Source organism: Balaenoptera musculus, chromosome 5, assembly GCF_009873245.2.
Source record: "Balaenoptera musculus isolate JJ_BM4_2016_0621 chromosome 5, mBalMus1.pri.v3, whole genome shotgun sequence".
NCBI classification, from domain to species: Eukaryota; Metazoa; Chordata; class Mammalia; order Artiodactyla; family Balaenopteridae; genus Balaenoptera; species Balaenoptera musculus.
This window is the reverse complement of record NC_045789.1, coordinates 13,655,400-13,676,719: the sequence shown is the minus strand read 5'-3', so window position 1 is coordinate 13,676,719 and position 21,320 is coordinate 13,655,400. Positions and strand designations below refer to the sequence as shown.

Sequence of the window (21,320 nt, the reverse complement as noted above, 5' to 3'; positions counted from 1 at the left end):
GAAAATTTTGTTTCATTGAACAAGACTATTACTGGAAATAATTTAATAAGTACAAGCAGGGTACTTTTTCATGAATTATTAAATAAAATAATAAATTAAAGTCAAGTTTATCATCAGAGTAAAGGCAAATGTTTTTCATTATTCCTAAAACAAACACTGCTTCTAGCAGAGGATACAAACACTGTGATTATAGCATCTTATTTAGTCAAAGGAAAACAAAAGAAAAGAGAATGAGGAATTTCAAATGTATGTAAATGAGTGTGACTATGAATTTAGTGTACATGAAAAAAAATTTACTTCATCAGTAATTAAAATGTCTTCTCTTACAAGAATTTCCTAACTGTAATCCATGTAGGACTTGGAAACAAGCTAACAAGGAATTTTCTTTCCTCATGGACATTTATAATCAAAGAGTAAAGTTCTCATTTTAATGTTGTAAAAACATCTTCATCAAAAGTTACTTTTCTGTTCTTTATTTTACAAGACTATCTTGATAGGACTAACTAAAAAGTGTTTTCTCCCTTTAAAGAAAGATTTAGGGTTTAAAAATTCATTATTTCAAATTATATTGATCAGAGGTCATAAGAATACCATTTATGGTTATAAAACCCATAGATAATCTGACTAGAAAAAATTGACAAAGGCATACTCAGTATGTTGATTCCAGAGCTAGAGTTTACTATATTCACTAAATAATCCTATCAGTGACTATCAGATTTGTGTTCCATCTTTACTTTTACTGATGAGCCAATTATTTTTATTTCCTTTTTGTTTATTTTATTCATTTCAGTCTCTTGGTCTTTGTTCTTTGACCCCTAACTAATATGAATTAAGCAACAAAATAAGGATTTCCGTCCTGGGGACAAAGGACTGTGCTTTTAGAGAGTGCCACAGACTTTTGTCTGAAGCCTACCCATCAAGTTTAATGGAACTCAGCTGCCAAAACCCCATGTGACCTTTGAATATTTAGGGCTAATGTAACTGCTACTTGCTCTCCCTCCCTGGGAGTCCACAGGAGCTCTTATTTGCTGCTTCCCAGATTTCTGCCAACCTGTTTGTGCTCAGTTCTATTGATGCCACTTTCTGGCCCACTCTTGTGTAACTGTTCTCTTCTACAGTTCAAAATGCTGAGTAGATTAGGATAAGAGAACTCATTTTTAAATAGTTATTTATTTGCAAGAAAAATAAGTTGCACTGTAGAGTGTCAATCTTCTTAACTTTTTAAAATGAAAATGTAAAAACTAGGCCCATCCACACTGAATAGAAATTTTTTTCTAAGACTCCTTCTTAAGTCAAATCTCTAAGGAAACACATGTTTCAAAATATAAGTTCTTTATCAGAACCTTGTTTATTTCCTCTCATTTGAACGTATAGATCTCTACTCCATTTCCTCTCTTCCTAATGACAAAAAAAAAGAGAGAAACTATATTTGAAAATCTCTGGGATCAGTCAGCTAGAAAGCAGGTAGATTAATTCAGGAAAAAATACTTATACAAAAATAATATTATTTTTGCTTAGTTTTCTTAATGTAACACAAGTAAAACTATTGAGAGAAAGTGTCTTCTCAAAGTATGGCAAATTTAGGTAAAACGCTTTGCATTTTACTTTAGAAAGTTAAGTAAAATAAGTATTTTTATACTACTCAGTATTTGTGTGAGATTTCATTTTGTAGACAATATGCCAGGATAAATATAAAGTGATATAATTTCAGTGACCTTCAAAGAGTTAAGTACTAAGTAGATACTAAAGTCTACACAAGGGTGTAAGCAAGATACTTTAGATTTTTTTTTTTTGAACCAAAAAATAGAAATGGGCAATTTTTTAAGTGTTCCAGGATCTGTCCCAAATGATTTTTTCTTATTAGATAGAGATATAAATCTTTTTGAAAGAGGAGAAAGACAGTATAGTCCTTATGACTTCCCATTATTTGAAAGATCGAGATATGTACAAAAGATTGAACTTGAGGTGTTAACAAAGTTTTCTGTTGTTGCCGCTAGATTTGTAAGAAGAATGTGACAGGACATGAAAACCACAAATAATAATAAGTAAGCTCCTTAAATTTTTCAAGATTTTAACGAAGTTACCTGCCATGCAAATACCAGCTTGCAAAACTCATACAAGCAACAAACACTCACCATATTCACTATCATAGAATATAATTAACTTCTGCCAGGCATATTCTGTGACCACTCTCAGGATAACGTCATTTAAGTAGACAGGTGGCCTAACAGAGAGAGTGTAGTCATCATTCCGGTTGCTCCGGGTGAGTCCACAGCCACTCCTTGGGGTCCCAGCTGTTGAGCGCTGAATGAAGAGGTGGGGGATGTGCATGGCATCTGCCAAAGACTGGAGGGACCCAGCTGATGTGCAGCCAATGGAGCTGACCAGGGCCAAGATGCCTTGATTCATGAGTTCACAGGCTGCAAGAAAGCACAGTAATATTCAAACGTCAGTAGGTTTCATATATTTTCTCTTTTTGAGGAACAGTGAATAAAGCTTACACAGCTATTCTACAACTATGGAAACATTTTTTTTTTTTAAAGGAACATTCTACATGAGGAGATCCTCCCATTACAAAGTGCTATTGGAATACAGATCAAGAATTCTATCCTAATTAGGTATTTGACCTCATGCAAATTTCTCAGCTTCTTTTGGTCTCAGATTCATCATCTGTAAAGAGGGTAAAATAGCATGAATCTTTCAGGATTATTGTGAGGATGAGAGATAATTCAGTGTCTGTTACTTGTCTCTCGAGTGATAGGCATCCAATTAGAGTGATAGCTATACTTTTATAATTCTCAATGTATAATTCAGGGAAAAGGTAACTCTTTACTGAGTATATAATACAAGGTTTTAAGAAAAGAGATAATATGCAAAATGGTAAATAAATGAAGGGGGAGATGAAGAGTCTGAGGAAGGAATTTCTAGCCACAGAAAACAGAGCCATTCTGGTATCTAAAACTTTGATGACACTTGTCTCTCCTATTAAACTGGAGAAATGAAAATGTTTTTGTTCTTTTCCTTGTTTATCAGAAAACTCATAGGACTTGTCTGGCGGTCCAGTGGCTAAGACTTCGCCTTTCAGTGCAGGGGGTGTGGGTTCAATCCCCGGTCGGGGAGCTAAGATCCCACATGCCTCGCAGCCAAAAACCAAAACATAAAACAGAAGCAATATTGTAACAAATTCAGTAAAGACTTTTAAAATGGTCCACATCAGAAAAAAAAAAAAAAGAAAAAAGATACCTCATGGTGAAATCAAAAAGGAAAACTCATGGTCTACATTTCAGAAACTATCTCATTCTGGTTTCCAACTGAACAATTTCTAATTTCTACTACACGGTTTATGATCTCTGTTTTAATTTCATTTTAATTATTCTGTGTATGCATATACTCTTACTTCAAAACCTATTTAAAACTAGAAAAAATATAAATTATAAGTAAACATAAAGACACCACATATATAGAAAAAAAGAGTTCAGAAGTGATATCTCAGAATGCCAATCTTTGAAGTCAAGAGTTTAGAAATAAAATCAAAAGTCAATTTAGAAAGAATCAAGGCAAAATTAATTCCATTTGAGAAGATAAGACAACATAATTGTTCCAGTATTAATTCTAGATTTGATGCATTCTAGATATAACATTCTCAGGATTCAAACTTTATTATAGATTGTACATATCTTGAAAAATTTGAAAGAAAAGTTAGACGATAAGTACCTCCATGTAATAAATTGGCCAGTTAATGAAAGCTGACAAAATGAAAGTTTAGAAGTACTATACTAGTGACACACATATAAATATCAAATAAATTTATTATGATTAATGTTAAGCCAACCAACACATACAAATAAATTAATAATTACTAGGGACATAATTTTCAAGCATGAGCAAGGTAATATGATTTCAAATAATTGTGAAAGACAGCATCAGCGATCAATGCTTCTTAGACCATAACAGATTGCAGGCGAAGTTTCAGTAAAAATCACACATAGAACCTATTCATGTTCATGAATTCAACATTTATAGGAAGCAATACAGATTTATAGTTATACTTTCAACGAATTTATGCAAAAACACTGGTCAAAATTTTGTTTCACTACAGAAGTAAACAAGACTATTGCTTGTTTATATAAGCAAGTAGAAATTCACTTTTTAAAAAAGATTTTGCTTAAAAACTTGGCTCATTTAGCATTTAATATCAAATTAAGAAAAGTGCCTTAAGGTATACACAGCTGAACTCAATCTTTAGATCACAATAATTTAAAGTGATCAAATGAACGTAATATTTTATATAAATTTACCACAAAAGTTACAAAGTTATAAATAGAGAGGTTTGATATGAAAAAATAAGTTTCAGTATTATATTCTGTCACATATAACAATACATGAAAATTGTCTATTTTAATCTTCAGATTTAGAAAGATAAACTCTGAAGGGTCATATATTAATCATTCTTTAAAAGAAAAATTTGCTTTAGTATATAATTTGTGATTTCCTCCTATCAACTATGTTACTTCCATTAACCTCTGTTAGTGAGAACACAAATTAAGCAAATACTAAAAACAATTATATAAGCAAAATGTGTTATTTTAAGATTATCTGCTATTTGGTATTATCCATCCTGCTACACATACTAGCAAGAATAACTGAATTTTCCCTATAAAATCAAAGTAAGAATCATCAAATTTGCAATCAGAAAACCATATATTAGATCTGAAAGGTAATTTAGAGATCATGTAGTCCAGAATGGAAAATCAGCTTTAACTGCAATGCCAACCGTGACTGTCAGTATGTTCGCATCCTAGAACACTGTTTGGAGAAGGATTCGGAGACTCAAAAAGAGTAGCAGAATCATCGTGTTAGATTACTCATAGGAAGAGACTGGGAGAGTAGTAGCCTGCAAGTCATAGACATGCATCCCTCTTATAGTGACCCCAACCTTCAATGGTTTACAGTTGTTAAGAACACACACACACCCACCTTCAAAAAAAAAAAAAAAAAGAAGCAGGTCTCTAACTCATTGTTCAATAGCCTTTTCACCATAGCAAGCAAGGGATATTTACAAACTTAATTTTTTTTTTTAACATCTTTATTGGAGTATAATTGCTTTACAATGGTGTGTTAGTTTCTGCTTTATGGCAAAGAAAAGATAGAGCTGTCCATCGCGGAAACCTCAATGGAGATTGCCTATCCTCATGTTTGTGAAAAGCAGTAGTCCCAATATAGAGAGAGAAAAAAAGAGCTCACACATCTAAAATAGATTGGTACTCGTTGACAGCTGGACACATTAAAAATAGGTCTGCAAGGCAACCTGTCAGAGCTATATATGATGCCCATTTTGTCCATTTTACCAATATAAAATGTTGGTTGAAGCAGAGAAGATAACAAATATACTTCCTCTGGGCATCGACCCTTCCTAGGGCCCTATATAAAAGTTAGTATAAAAAAAGAGACTCATGACAGCAGAAGACAGATTTGAGAAAATAAAGTGCTATACCAAGAACAGAAGCAAAGTTTAGTGAAGCAGTCTATCTTCTACTATAAGAATTCCATGTCTTGACTGTTAGAGGACTGCAGAATTTAGAGTTTTAGTTACATACAATGCACATTTAATTCATTACGTACAGTGTGAAAACTGAATTTGAAATATCAGCATGTTTATGTGTGTATCCACCACTGTTTTATTATAAGAATCCAAGCCAAAGATTTCTCAATGGCATGCTCCTTTCCCACTGATTACTTCAAGCCCTGTGATTTACTTAAATTATGCATGCATGTACTCACACACCTCCGAACATATAGAGGATATTGAACAGCTTGCTGGTTTTGTGACTCCAGCTGTCTGAAATTGTAACACTATCAAAGATGTTTGTAGCCTGCATTAATTGCTGCAAGCATACCTTTTATCTTTTTCTTTTCTTTCCTCCCTCCCTCCCTTCCTTCTTTCCCTCCTTCCTTCTCTCCCTCCCTCTCTCCCTTCCTTCTTTTTTTCTTTCTTGTTTTCCTTCTTTCTTTTCTTCTTTTTTTTGCTTTCCTTTTTTTCTTTTTTCTTTCGAATAGCAACTGCAATTAGCAACACTTTCACCCTTTTTGGTCATTCGGCAGTTATGGAAATGAAGTTCTCTGTCTAAATACATAAATTTAAGTTAAATGATGTCCATGTGCACTATTTTTTCATTTTTGAAGCTAATCAGTTTGTCTTATTTTTTTATTAAGTAAAATAAGATTAAAATAAAATCTATTAAGGGTTTTGAAACTGATTATATGTTATTCAATATTCAATGAGAACTCAGTAAATAATTTTGGATAGAACCATCCTTCTTGAATACACTTATCCCCTGTGATATTTCTTCTGACTTATTTATATTGACCAATTTCCCTGATATAACATCTTCTAATGATTTTAAGTTGCATCAGGACTTTTGTACATTCAATTCATAGACTTACTCTTCAACACTTAATTATCAACTTTCAACAATGGGCCAGGAACTTCTTTGGAGACTAGATAATATACATGGCAGATTCTATCCTCAAAGAGCTCCCAATCTATTTACCATATTGTTTCCAAAATCTCCCTTGCATCAGAATTCAAAGTAGAGATTTAATACAGATGACTAACTTCACTCCTAGAGGTTCTACTGGTAGTCATGTATTTGCATCATGATATGTTATCTGAGTAGTTCTGATGTGTAACCCTTTCTGGAACACATAAGTCTGGTGGATTGTAAGTGCAATGCTCTTTGAGGTGACTGTTGCAGAACATCTAATATTCGTTGACTTTCCTTTCCTTTTTCCCAATAATATTGTTGACAATATAACCATAACTGGAAAGCAGAAATTCCCTATTTTTCTAATTTTCTTAGTTTGTGAGTGGGGATGAGGTATAGGAAAAGAGGATACATAGAGTTAATAAGAATAAAAGTATCCCAAAAAGTGACCCTTATCTTCTTTCTATTTACAATAATAAACTAAGAAGACTTCATTCTTTCATGTTTCTACAACTCAGACGTAACGTATAATATTTACACAATTCAACAAAAAAGAATAAAATACCTAGGAATAAACTTACCTAAGGAGGCAAAACACTTGTCTGCAGAAAACTATAAGATACTGTTGAAAGAAATCAAAGATGACACAAACACATGGAGAGATATACCATGGTCTTAGATTGGAAGAATCAATATTGTGAAAATGACTATACTACCCAAAGCAATCTACAGATTCAATGCAAACCCTATCAAATTACCAATGGCATTCTTCACAGAACTGGAACCAAAAATCTTAAAATTTGTATGGAGACACAAAAGACTCCAAACAGCAAAGCAATCTTGAGAAAGAAAAATGGAGGTGGAGGAATCAGGCTCCCTGACTTCAGACTATACTACAAAGCTACAGTAATCAAGACAATATAGTACTGGCACAGAAACAGAAATATAGGTCAATGGAACAGCATAGAAAGCCCAGAGATAAAAGCATGCACCTATGGTCACCTAATCTATGACAAAGGAGGCAAAAATATACAATGGAGAAAAGAGAGCCTCTTCAATAAGTTGTGCTGGGAAAACTGGACAACTATGTGTAAAAGAATAAAATTAGAACACTCCCTAACACCATACAAGAAAATAAACTCAAAATGGATTAAAGACCTAAATGTAAGGCCAGACACTATAAAACTCTTAGAGGAAAACATAGGAAAAACACTCTTTGACATAAAACACAGCAAGATCTTTTTTGGGCCACCTCCTACAGTAATGAAAATAAAAACAAAAATAAACAAATGGGACCTAATTAGACTTAAAAGCTTTTGCACAGCAAAGGAAACCATAAACAAGACGAAAAGACAACTCTCAGAATGGGAGAAAATATTTGCAAATGAAGCAATTGACAAAGGATTAATCTCCAAAATATACAAACAGTTCATGCAGCTCAATATCAAAAAAAAAACCCAATCAAAAAATGGGTGGAAGACCTAAATAGACATTTCTCTAAAGAAGACATACAGATGGCTACAAACACATGAAAAGATGCTCAACATCACTAATTATTAGAGAAATGCAAATCAAAACTACACTGAGGTATCACCTCACACTGGTCAGAATGGCCATCATCAAAAAGTCTACAAAAAGTAAGTGCTGGAGAGGTTGTGGAGAAAAGGGAACCCTCCTAAACTGTTGGTGCGAATGTAAATTAATACAGCCACTATGGAAAGCAGTATGGAGGTTACTTAAAAAACTAAACATAGAATTACCATATGACCCAGCAATCCCACTACTGGGCATATACCCAGTGAAAATCATAATTCAAAAAGATACATGCACCCCAATGTTCACTGCAGCACTATTTACAATAGCCAGGACATGGAAGCAACCTAAATGTCCATGAACAAAGGAATGGATAAAGAAGATGTGGTACATATATACCATGGAATATTACTCAGCCATAAAAAGGAAGGAAATTGGGTCATTTGTAGAGGCGTGGGTGGACCTACAGACTGTCATACAGAGCCAAGTAACTCAGAAAGAGAAAAACAAATATCATATATTAACGCATATATGTGGAATCTAGGAAAATGTTATAGATGATCTTATTTGCAAAGCAAAAATAGAGACACAGACGTACAGAACAAATGTATAGATACCAAGGGGGAAGGGGGGAATGGGGGGAGTTGGGAGATTGGGATTGATACATATACACTATTGCTACTATGTATAAGATAGACAACTAATGAGAATATACTGTATAGCACAGGGAGCTCTACTTAATGCACTGTGGTGACCTAAATGGGAAGGAAATCCAAAAAAGAGGGGATATATGTATATGTATAGCTGATTCATTTTGCTGTACAGTAGAACCTAACACAAAATCGTAAAGAAACTCTACTCCAATAAAAATTAATTAAAAAAATAAAATGTATGCACTTTCTCAGATATGTTTTATAATATCTGAAATCAGGACATATTTCAGAATTGATCAATGCATTTAATATGATGGATTATTTTTCTTGAAAAATCATTAATCAATATTGAATTTTATAATCAGTAAGCTCTTATAGATGAGAAAATAAGGTAAGCTTCCATGGCAGATAAGAAAGATTTGTACTCTTTCTACAAGAGCTGAATTTAATTTAACTTTTTTTTCTATTTCATTCATTAATGAATCACAAGCATAGTATTTATAATTGCTTATTTCCTTTTTCATCTACCAAAACACACGTGACATTTGCTTTTATAGTTGTAAGAGTATAGTAACACAAACCAGTTTCAGCCTGTCCAGATATTTAGCATTCTTCGTAAATTATGATTTTCAGCAACCATCTGAGAGGTGGCATATTAAAGGTGGGATTAATTTGACATATGATTAATATAGTTTGCCAAAAATACAATTATTTGAAACAAATTCTTCTAAATCAAGATGGTCTTTATATATATAGTGTTACAAGGTCCAATTTAATCATAATTATCTACTTAGGAAGTAAGAATATGGAAAAATTCATTTAATTATAATTAAAAAGCATTAAGACAATTTTTTCTTACAGAGAATATAAATGGCTAAAATGGTTGATTACCAGTCATCAAATGAACTCAACTGAACAATTTTCAGTCAACTATTTTTTCAGTCATCTATTGCCATCACGAACCTTTAGTTATAATTCATAATCTAAGCCTCAGGTGGACTAAACATTTAACCTAGGACCTACTATAAGTCATTTTATTTTTCCATTTACTGTTCATAACAACCCTGTATAGAAGAGTTCTATTTTTCTCATTTTGAAATAAATAAACTGGCTCAGTTTGAATGTATGAAGTTAAATACATGGTCCAAATTCATACCATTAGTAAATGGCAGAGCTGGGATTCAGACCTGGCACAGACTTCAATGCCTGGGCCATACTAAGTAGAAAATCGCTGTTTTTAAAGATAAAGGCCCATATAAATAACTGGAAGACATGTAACTCTCTCTTACTACAAGATTCAGAAAATGTCAGCCTCCCAGATGTAAAAGAGAAAGTATAATGATTTTGATACCATTCTCTTTTTTTTTTCTTTTTGGATTTGGGATTAAGGCATTACCTCTATACTTTCAGCTCCAAATATGAAGATTATATACAAAATATTTGGCCAAGGATGAGAAAAGGTACTGAGAAGCAACAATGAAATATTAAGTATAATTCCAGTCAAGCCCTAGAGTGGTTTTACCAATAATGATGTGATAAAAGTGATAAAAATATTGACTAAATATTACTTTATGTATATATGTTTGGAACTTACAAAATGTTTTTATATTCATTTTACGATTTTATCAACATGATTATATTGAATAAATTCCTATCCTCATTTATTGAACACTAAATTGAGTCTTATTCTTACGTTTTCAGTAAGTAGTGGAGACAAGGCTGGAACCTGGATTTTATGATATTAATATGTACTTTACAACCTTTCAATTATGTATTTCCATAGCCTCCTATTTTATAAAAATTCAGATTAGTCCCCTCTCCTTTTAATGTTAGTTTGGTAATTATGCAATGAACACACATATTTATGTACATATACATCTATATGTTGCATATGTCAAAGGTATACACTATATCAGGCAAGTGTCAGGTACTCAGGATGAAAGGGTCAAAAATAGGTAAGTGTATAATGGGAGAGATATAAGATGTTCACATGAATGTATAATGATGTGGTAAGTAGAGGTAAGGTCAAAAGGAGTCATTAGTCTATAGTAGCTCAAAAGCATTTTTCCTAGACTATGAGTTGGGAATATGAAGAATAAGTAGTGAAAAGGAGTTACCTTGATGAAAAGGGGTGAAGAAAATATTTCCAACTAGAAGAAATATAATGTGGTAGATGCTTTCTACCACAGAAAGATGCTGTGTTACCTAAGAGGCAGAAAGAAGAAGCAGGTAGCTAGAGTACAGAGACCACGATGGAGAGTTGTGTAAGATGAGGATGGAAGGATAGGCAACAAATGTGACCTTTGAATGGGTTTGTCTTTTTGTCATTAATTTGAAGGAAAGCGTCACATATTTTCAGTATCAGCCCTTTATCTGTTATTTATATGTTAAAATTACTCTTCCTATATTTTAAATTTATGTACAGTTTAGAAGATTTAAGATTATTATACAATCAAATTGGTCAATCTTTGACTTTTGGGAATATTTTGCTTAATATCACGTGTAAAAAGGCCTTCTTCCCACAGCCTATGGACTTATAAAATGATAAGTTTATCTAAAACAACATCTTCACCATCCTATACCCTATGACTGATCACCAGCTGACAGAAGTTAGGACTCCGGAAAGATAGCTATAGGACTTTAAGAAACTACATGAGTGCAGAATGTTATATTTAGTTGATACAGGTAAAATTTGATCTTTGTCTGCATAATCCCAGCTAACAAAGAGTGAGGATTAAACACAATTGTGACGAGAATAATAATCCATATTACACTATATGTCTGTCTTCAAAACTTTTCCCATCATTTTACAGACATTCTAGTTATTAAAATTATTATTCTTTTATAATATGGCACATCCTGGATTTAGAACTGATTCTTTCAAGACAAGTGACAGAATATTAATATACTCCAGCAAATTAAATATTATAAGAATAAGAAGATCTTGGTAAAAAATATGATGAACTATGCATTCAGTCCAATCTATATCACCACTAACTCAATTACTAAAACTGTCTCCAAGCTGGTGTGATTTCATAGCCTTCAGCTTAACCTTTCTCCAATCATCCACATTGTAAACAAGTATTATCTATTTTTTTTAGATCTCACTAAGTCATTTCTGTGTCTTAAAGGTCATCAATAAAAGACTGAGGAGCTATTACAAACTGGAGGATCTAAGGAGAAATGACGACTAAATTCAATATGGGATCCTGAATAAAATTCTAGAACAGAAAGAAAGTTATTAAGGAAATTGATGAATTTTGAGTAAGGTCTGTACCTCACTCAGTAATATTGTATTAGTGTTAACTGCCTGTTCTTGATAATTGTACTATGGCTAGGTAATACATTAATATCAGGGGAAGGGGGTGAGAAATAGAAAGGAACTCTTTGCACTATTTTTGAAATTTTTCTATAAACCTAAAACTACTTGAAAATTAAAAGTTAAACACAGATAAAACAGCCAATGACTTCCAACTTCTTCAAGAAAAGCTTAAGCTCTTGGCGTGGTGTACAAAGCCCTTCAAGATCTGGCCCCAGTCTACAGTTTCATGTTTACCTCTTATCTCCTGTTCTTTGCCATCACATCTACCTGCCATTCCACACATTCTCCTACTGCCATGCTATTTATACTATGATTTCTATTATTTTTCCAGCAGTCTAGGAGCCTACACAAATAATTTTTTTGACATATTAACAATACTGAGTCTTCTGATTTATTACCATGGTATATATCTTCATTTAATTCAGTCAAATTTTTTATAAGCAATATTTTGTAGTATTCAGTAAATAGGTCTTCCTTTCCTTTGACATATTTGTTGCTAAGTATTTTTTATATTTATATTCTATTGTAAATGAAACTGTACTTCAATAAAAATACTTATTACCTAGACAGAAAAATAAACTTTTAAATTTTAATTTAATTTTTCATGGCTAGAGTATAGAAATACATCAGATTGTTGCATACTGATTTTGCATTACAGAATCTTATTAAACTCATTATTAGTTTTAGTTTCCTTTTCTTGTAGATTCAGATAGTCATGTAATCTTCAAACAAAGGCATTTGTACTTCTTCCTTCCTAATCTGTGTACCTTTTTATTTCCTTTTTATGCCTATTGCACTGGCTAGTTCCAGTAAAATGTTGAATATACATGGTAAGAACAGCCACTTTTTCCTTGTTCATGATCTTAGGAGAAAACCATTTGGTCTTTGATAATTAAATATGATGTAACCTTTAAGATTTTTTTGACCATGATCTCTCTGAAGCTGAGGAAGTTCGCTTTCATTACTAGCTTGCTGAAAGTTTTTATCAGCAATGGATGTTATATTCTGTCAAAAGCTTTTTCTGCATCCATTGAGATAATTACATTTTTTTCCTTAGTCTCTTAATATGGATAAGTACATTGACTGATTTCTGAATGTTAAACCAGCTTTGCAAGGATAATGTTGGCCTCAGTAAATGAGTTGGAATGTAGCAACACCTATTTAGTTTTCTGGAAGAATCTGTGTTTAATTAGTGTTATTTCTTCTTTAATGTTTGGCAGAACTCAAGAGTAAAACTTTCTGGAAGTGGAGTTTTGTTTTCGAGAAACTTTTTTAACTGTAAAATCTATTTTTAAAACAGATATGGGGATGTTCAGCTTATTTATTTCCTTTTGAGTGAGCCTTGGTAGTCTGTGTGTTTAAGGTATTTGCCTTTTTCATCTAAGTTGTCAAATTTATTGGCATAAAGGTGTTCATAATATTATCATGCAATCCTTTTAATATCTACAGAATCTGTAGTGATGCTGCCTTTCTCACTCATGATATTGTAATTTGTATCATCTCTCTTTTGTTCCTGATCAGTCTGGCTAGAGGATTATTATTATTATTTTTTTTTTACAAGGTTCTCAAGGGTTTCTTTTTTTTTTTTTTGAACTTTTGAATTTTATTTATTTTTTCATACAGCAGGTTCTTATAGTTATCCATTTTATACATATTAGTGTATATGTGTCAATCCCAATCTCCCAATTCAACACACCACCACCCCCATGCAACTTTTCCCCCTTGGTGTCCATACGTTTGTTCTCTACATCTGTGTCTCAATTTCTGCCCTGCAAACCGGTTCATCTGTACCATTTTTCTAGGTTCTACATATATGCGTTAATATATGATATTTGTTTTTCTCTTTCTGACTTACTTCACTCTGTATGACAGTCTCTAGATTCATCCACTTCTCTACAAATGACCCAATTTTGTTCCTTTTTATGGCTGAGTAATATTCCATTGTATATATGGACCACATCTTCTTTATCCATTCATCTGTTGATGGGCATTTAGGTTGCTTCCATGACCTGGCTATAGTAAATAGTGCTGCAGTGAACATTAGGGTGCATGTATCTTTTTGAATTATGGGTTTTGCTGGGTATATGCCCAGTAGTGGGATTGCTGGGTCATATGGTAATTCTGTTTTTAGTTTTTTAAGGAACCTCCATACTGTTCTCCATAGTGGCTGTATCAATTTACATTCCCACCAACAGTGCAAGAGGGTTCCCTTTTCTCCACATCCTCTCCAGCATTTGTTGTTTGTAGATTTTCTGATGATGTCCATTCTAACTGGTGTGAGGTGATACCTCATTGTAGTTCTGATTTGCATTTCTTTAATAATTAGTGATGTTGAGCATCTTTTCATGTGCTTCTTGGCCATCTGTATGTCTTCTTTGGAGAAATGTCTATTTAGGTCTTCTGCCCATTTTTGGATTGGGTTGTTTGTTTTTTTGATATTGAGCTGCATGAGCTGTTTATATAATTTGGAGATTAATCCTTTGTCTGTTGATTCGTTTGCAAATATTTTCTCCCATTCTGAGGGTTGTCTTTTCATCTTGTATATGGTTTCCTTTGCTGTGCAAAAGCTTTTAAGTTTAATTAGGTCCCATTTTTTAATTTTTGGTTTTATTTCCATTACTCTAGGAGGTGGATCAAAAAAGATCTTGCTGTGATTTATGTCAAAGAGTGTTTTTCCTCTAAGAGTTTTATAGTGTCCGGTCTTACATTTAGGTCTCTAATCCATTTTGAGTTTATTTATGAGTATGGTGTTAGGGAGTGTTCTAATTTCATTCTTTTACATGTAGCTGTCCAGTTTTCCCCGCACCACTTATTGAAGAGACTGGCTTTTCTCCATTGTATATTTTTGCCTCCTTTGTCATAGATTAGTTGACCATAGGTGCATGGGTTTATCTCTGGACTTTCTATCTTGTTCCATTGATCTATATTTCTGTTTTTGTGCCAGTACCATATTGTCTTGATTACTGTAGCTTTGTGGTATAGTCTGTAGTCAGGGAGTCTGATTCCTCCAGCTCCTTTTTTCCCCTCAAGACTGCTTTGGCTATTCGGGGTCTTTTGTGTCTCCATACAAATTTTAAGATTTTTTGTTCTAGTTCTGTAAAAAATGCCACGGGTAGTTTGATAGGGATTGCATTGAATCTGTAGATTGCTTTGGGTAGTATAGTCATCTTCACAATATTGATTCTTCTAATCCAAGAACATGGTATATCTCTCCATCTGTTGGTATCATCTTTAATTTCTTTCAACAGTGTCTTATAGTTTTCTGCATACAGGTCTTTTGTCTCCCTAGGTAGGTTTATTCCTAGGTATTTTATTCTTTTTGTTGCAATGGTAAATGGGAGTGTTTCTATAAGTTCTCCTTCAGATTTTTCATCATTATTGTATAGGAATGCAAGAGATTTCTGTGCATTAATTTTGTATCCTGCAAATTTACCAAATTCATTGATTAGCTCTAGTAGTTTTCTGGTGACATCTTTAGGATTCTCTATGTATAGTATCATGTCATCTGCAAACAGTGACAGTTTTACTTCTTCTTTTCCAATTTGTATTCCTTTTATTTCTTTTTCTTCACTGATTGCCATGGCTAGAACTTCCAAAACTATGTTGAATAATAGTGGTGAGGGTGACATCCTTGTCTTGTTCCTGATCTTAGAGGAAATGCTTTCGGTTTTTCACAATTGAGAAGGATGTTTGCTGTGGGTTTGTCATATATGGCTTTTATTATGTTGAGGTAGGCTCCCTCTATGCCCACTTTGTGGAGAGTTTTTATCATAAATGGGTGTTGAATTTTGTTAAAAGCTTTTTCTGCATCTATTGAGATGATCAAATGGTTTTTATTCTTCAATTTGTTAATACGGTGTATCACATTGATTGATTTGCATATATTGAAGAATCCTTGCATCCCTGGGATAAATCCCACTTGATCGTGGTGTATGATCCTTTTAATGTGTTGTTGGATTCTGTTTGCTAGTATTTTGTTGAGGATTTTTGCATCTATATTCATCAGTGATATTGGTCTGTAATTTTCCTTTTTTGTACTATCTTTGTCTGGTTTGGGTATCAGGGTGATGGTGGGCTCATAGAATGAGTTTGGGAGTGTTCCTTCCTCTGCAATTTTTTTGGAAGAGTTTGAGAAGGATGGGTGTTAGCTCTTCTCTAAATGTTTGATAGAATTCACCTGTGAAGCATCTGGTGCTGGACTTTTGTTTGCTGGGAGATTTTTAATCAGTTTCCATTTCATTACTTGTGATTGGTCTGTTCATATTTTCTATTTCTTTCTGGTTCAGTCTTGGAAGGTTATACCTTTCTAAGAATTTGTCCATTTCTTCCAGGTTGTCCATTTTATTGGCATAGAGTTGCTTGTAGTAGTCTCTTAGGATGCTTTGTATTTCTGCGGTGTCTGTTGTAACTTCTCCTTTTTCATTTCTAATTTTATTGATTTGAGTCCTCTCCCTCTTTTTCTTGTTGAGTTTGGCTAATGGTTTATCAATTTTGTTTATCTTCTCAAAGACCCAGCTTTTAGTTTTATTGATCTTTGCTATTGTTTTCTTTGTTTCTATTTCATTTATTTCTGCTCTGATCTTTATGATTTCTTTCCTTCTGCTAACTTTGGGTTTTGTTTGTTCTTCTTTCTCTAGTTCCTTTAGGTGTAAGGTTAGATTGTTTATTTAAGATTTTTCTTGTTTTTTGAGGTAGGCTTGTATTGCTATAAACTTCCCTCTTAGAACTGCTTTTGCTGCACCCCATAGGTTTTGGATCATCGTGTTTTCATTGTCATTTGTCTCTAGGTATTTTTTGATTTCCTCTTTGATTTCTTCAGTGATATCTTGTTATTTAGTAGTGTATTGGTTAGCCTCCATGTGTCTGTGTTTTTTACGTTTTATTCCCTGTAATTGATTTCTAATCTCATAGTGTTGTGGTCAGAAAAGATGCTTGATATTATTTCAATTTTCTTAAATTTACTGAGGCTTGATTTGTGACCCAAGATGTGATCTATCCTGGAGAATGTTCCATGCGCAGTTGAGAAGAAAGTGTAATCTGCTGTTTTTGGATGTAATGTCCTATAAATATCAATTAAATCAATCTGATCTATTGTGTCATTTAAATCTTGTGTTTCCTTATTAATTTTCTGTTTGGATGATCTGTCCATTGGTGTAAGTGAGGTGTTAAAGTCCTCCACTATTATTGTGTTACTGTTGATTTCCTCTTTTATAGCTGTTAGCTGTTGCCTTATGTATTGAGGTGCTCCTGTGTTGGGTGCATATATATTTATAATTGTTATATCTTTCACTTGGGTTGATCTCTTGATCATTATGTAGTGTCCGTCCTTGTCTTTTGTAATGTTCTTTATTTTAAAGTCTATTTTATCTGCTATGAGTATTGCTACTCCAGCTTTCTTTTGATTTCCATTTGCATGGAATATCTTTCTCCATCCCCTCACTTTCAGTCTGTATGTGTCCCTAGGTCTGAAGGGGGTCTCTTGTAGACAGTATATACACGGGTCTTGTTTTTGTATCCATTCAGCAAGCCTGTGTCTTTTGGTTGGAGCAATTAATCCTTTCATATTTAAGGTAATTATCAATATGTATGTTCCTATTACCATTTTCTTAATTGTTTTGGGTTTGTTTTTGAAGGTACTTTTCTTCTCTTGTGTTTCCCACTTAGAGAAGTTCCTTTAGCATTTGTTGTAGAGCTGGTTTCGTGGTGTTGAATTATCTTAGCTTTTGCTTGTCTGTAAAGCTTTTGATTTCTCCATTGAATCTGAATGAGATCCTTGCTGCGTAGAGTAATCTTGACTGTAGGTTCTTCCCTTTCATCACTTTAAATATGTCATGCCACTCCCTTCTGGCTTGTAGAGTTTCTGCTGAGAAATCAGCTGTTAACCTTATGGGAGTTCCCTTGTATGTTATTTGTTGTTTTTCCTCTGCTGCTTTCAATAATTTTTCTTTGTCTTTAATTTTTGCCAATTTGTTTATTATGTGTCTCGGTGTGTTTCTCCTTGAGTTTATACTGAATGGGACTCTGCACTTCTTGGACTTGGGTGGATATTTCCTTTCCCATGTTAGGGAAGTTTTTGACTATAATCTCTTCAAATATTTTCTCAGGTCCTTTCTCTCTCTCTTCTCCTTCTGGGACCCCTATAATGCGAATGTTGTTACATTTAATGTTGTCCCAGAGGTCTCTTAGGCTGTGTTCATTTCTTTTCATTCTTTTTTCTTTAGTCTGTTCTGCAGCAGTGAATTCCACCATTCTGTCTTCCAGGTAACTTATCCGTTCTTCTGCCTCAGTTGTTCTACTCTTGAATCCTTCTAGTGTAGTTTTCATTTCAGTTATTGTATTGTTCATCTCTGTTTGTTCTTTAATTCTTCGAAGTCTTTGTTAAACATTTCTTGCATTTTCTCGATCTTTGTCTCCATTCTTTTTCCGAGGTCCTGGATCATCTTCACTATCATTAATCTGAATTCTTTTTCTGGAAGGTTCCCTATCTCCACTTCATTTAGTTGTTTTTCTGGGGTTTTATCTTGCTCCTTCATCTGGTACCTAGCCCTCTGCCTTTTCATCTTGTCTATCTTTCTGTGAATGTGGTTTGTGTTCCACAGGCTGCAGGATTGTAGTTCTTCTTGCTTTTGCTGTCTGCCCTCTGGTGGATTAGGCTATCTAAGAGGCTTGTGCAAGTTTCCTGATGGGAGGCACTGGTTGAGGACTATTTCTTTTATTAATTTTCTTAAATAGCTTTTGGTTTTGTTGATTGTTCTCTGTTGCTTTTTTGTTGTTGTTTTCTATATCATTGATTTCCATTCTGATATTTATAATTTCCTTTTTTTCTGCTTAATTTGAGTTTAGTTTGCTCTTCTTTTTCTAGGGTAGAATCTGTGATCACGAATTTTAGACCTTTCTTTTGTTCTAATATAGGTATTTAGTCCTTTACATTTTTTTTTAAATGTACTGCTTTAGTCTAAAGTTTTTCTGCTAAATTTCCCCTATTATTCATTTATGTTATTCACCTTTCCTGCTCGCATATTAAGTGCAGTTATTTTTGTTGTTTCTGTCTGACAGTTCCAACACCTGGGGTAATTACCTACTTGCATGCCAGTCTCCTGGATTAGACACTGTCTTCTCCAATGTTTGTTTGAAACCCAGTTCCTAGAATCTTGTAAATTCAATCATCGTTTTTTAATTACATTTAGACAGAGTTTAAGGATTAGAAAGAGTGCACTGCTTTGACTATCACTAGGAATAATTTTATTTCTTTTACTAATATTTTATTCCTTGACAGCAATGACATTCAGGCACACTAAATGTATGAATAAAAAAGAAATTACTCCTCTTAAAGGAACCTTCTTATAAGGTCCCTAGGTCCTGTATAAGCTCACGCCTGGTCACAACTCTGAACCTAACCCTATTACATTCAGCCTTGCTCATTCTACTTTAGCCACACAGGGCTTTTTGCTCTTTGGTGCAGCCTCTTTTCTCTCTGTTTCTTTTGCCTGGGTGCTTTTTACTCACATATTCTTTCATCTTATTCCCTCATGCTAAGCCTATGCTATTGCAGCCTCTCTTTCAATAGCATCCCTGCTACTCTCTATCTCATGACTCTAATTTTTCCTTAACATTTATCATCATCTTACTACATACCTATTTGTTTCTATATTTTCACTCTTTCTTCCCAAGAAAATGTAAGCTACATCAGAGCAGGAGCTTTGTCTCCTTTGCACAAAACCTAAAACAAAGATTAGTCTACATAGGCATTGAATGAATTGCATGAATGAATTAAATGAATGAATAACTGAATGAACGGTATAGTTGCAGTCTGATATCCAATGTGGATATAAAATAAGGTAGCTTACTTACATTACAAATTACACTACTACTTTTAGCTTTCGTAGCACATTAACGTTACTCAAAGTCTGCCTGTTTCACAGAAACAGTCTACTCTTGCTGATAAAGAAGAATCCTAAATGGAGTTGACCAAAGTAGCAGGGGAAAAGTGAGAAGAAGCTGTCCTTCATAACAAAGGTGTTGTTTAGCATTCCCTACATGCACTATTTAGAAACATCAATATTCCTTTGTAATAGGACTAGCATAAATAAGTTCCATGAAAGCAGAGATGCTGTGCTTTTTTTTTTTTTTTACTCAGATGTTCTTGGCATATAGGGGACCTCAGTAAATATTTACCTCAGTGAATATTTCTTAAAAGCATGAATACAATATAATATGTAATAAATTAGAATATTTAATATGTCTTTAAAAACAATATTCTCCATGGATGCTTTTGTAGCAATAATACATCAAATACAGTCTGTTACCTCTTTAGTCTACAAACATTCATTTAAAAATTTAATTTGATTAAAATAATATTTTAATAATGTGTATGTTTCAGATGATTTTCAACTAAACAGAACCTATGATTTTTAAGTGAACTAAAATGGCTACTTGTATGCTTTATTGTAGCAAATATGAAAATTCATAATTTTCTAATGTAATATATTCCAATTAATTGCAAAACTATTTTAATTTTCTTCTCAATCTCTAATATGTGATTTTATCTTGATCTGATTCAGACATATATTTGGCAACAGCAGCTAGATCACAGTTATCCATTTGTGAATCTATCACCACTATTACAATTTATGGATAATCACATGTCACTTAGCATAAAATGCACTTGGATTTATTCTCTGCCAGGAAGTAATCTTTTACCATCTGCAGTTTGTTATCATATTCTAATTTCACTAATAATGCCTTTCAACATAGTATCAGAAGCATTTCTATTCCTGGGGAAAAAATGTCTATGTACTTTACAGAACTATGAAACAGTTCATAAGGTCAAAAACACTATTTAATAGTTAGCTTGGCCACTGCTAGCAGCAATTATGAAGTGAAAGGAGATAATTCCTGAAAAGCATGGAATAAAATGTGTGGCAACTTTTTCAAAAGACAGCTTTTCACTAAGTCATATGGCCTCTTTTATAAGTTTTTTTTGTTCTGTGTTTTTTGTTTTTTTTTTAAGCAGCACTGTGCAAGTTATTGAAAAGGCCTGTATTTAAATTTTTGATGCTAATTTTTGCGTGCAAGTCACTTAAACATACAAAGATAATGTTTCTTCCAAGGGAAGATACAAAATCAAAACACTAGGCTGGCATGACAATCCTCCTAATCATTGATACCAGCATGAGAAAATAACAACAACAACAAAAACAACCAAATAAGCGTCCTGTATTTCTTTCTTTTTTTTATTATTATTTATTTTATTTATTTATTTTTGGCTGTGTTGGGTCTTCGTTGTTGTGCGCGGGCTTTCTCTAGTTGTGGCAAGCGGGGGTTACT

At 33.3% G+C, this 21,320-nt stretch overlaps 1 protein-coding gene across 1 annotated transcript in view; it reads right to left on the bottom strand.

Annotated features, from left to right (window-relative positions):
• GRID2 (glutamate ionotropic receptor delta type subunit 2) overlaps positions 1 to 21,320 on the bottom strand; it is a 1,394,429-nt gene that overhangs the window by 656,210 nt on the left and 716,899 nt on the right. Inside the window, exon 3 of the mRNA XM_036853844.1 lies at positions 2,136 to 2,420. Coding sequence (XP_036709739.1) covers positions 2,136 to 2,420 — 285 coding nt within the window. The remainder of the gene's footprint in view (positions 1 to 2,135; positions 2,421 to 21,320) is intronic.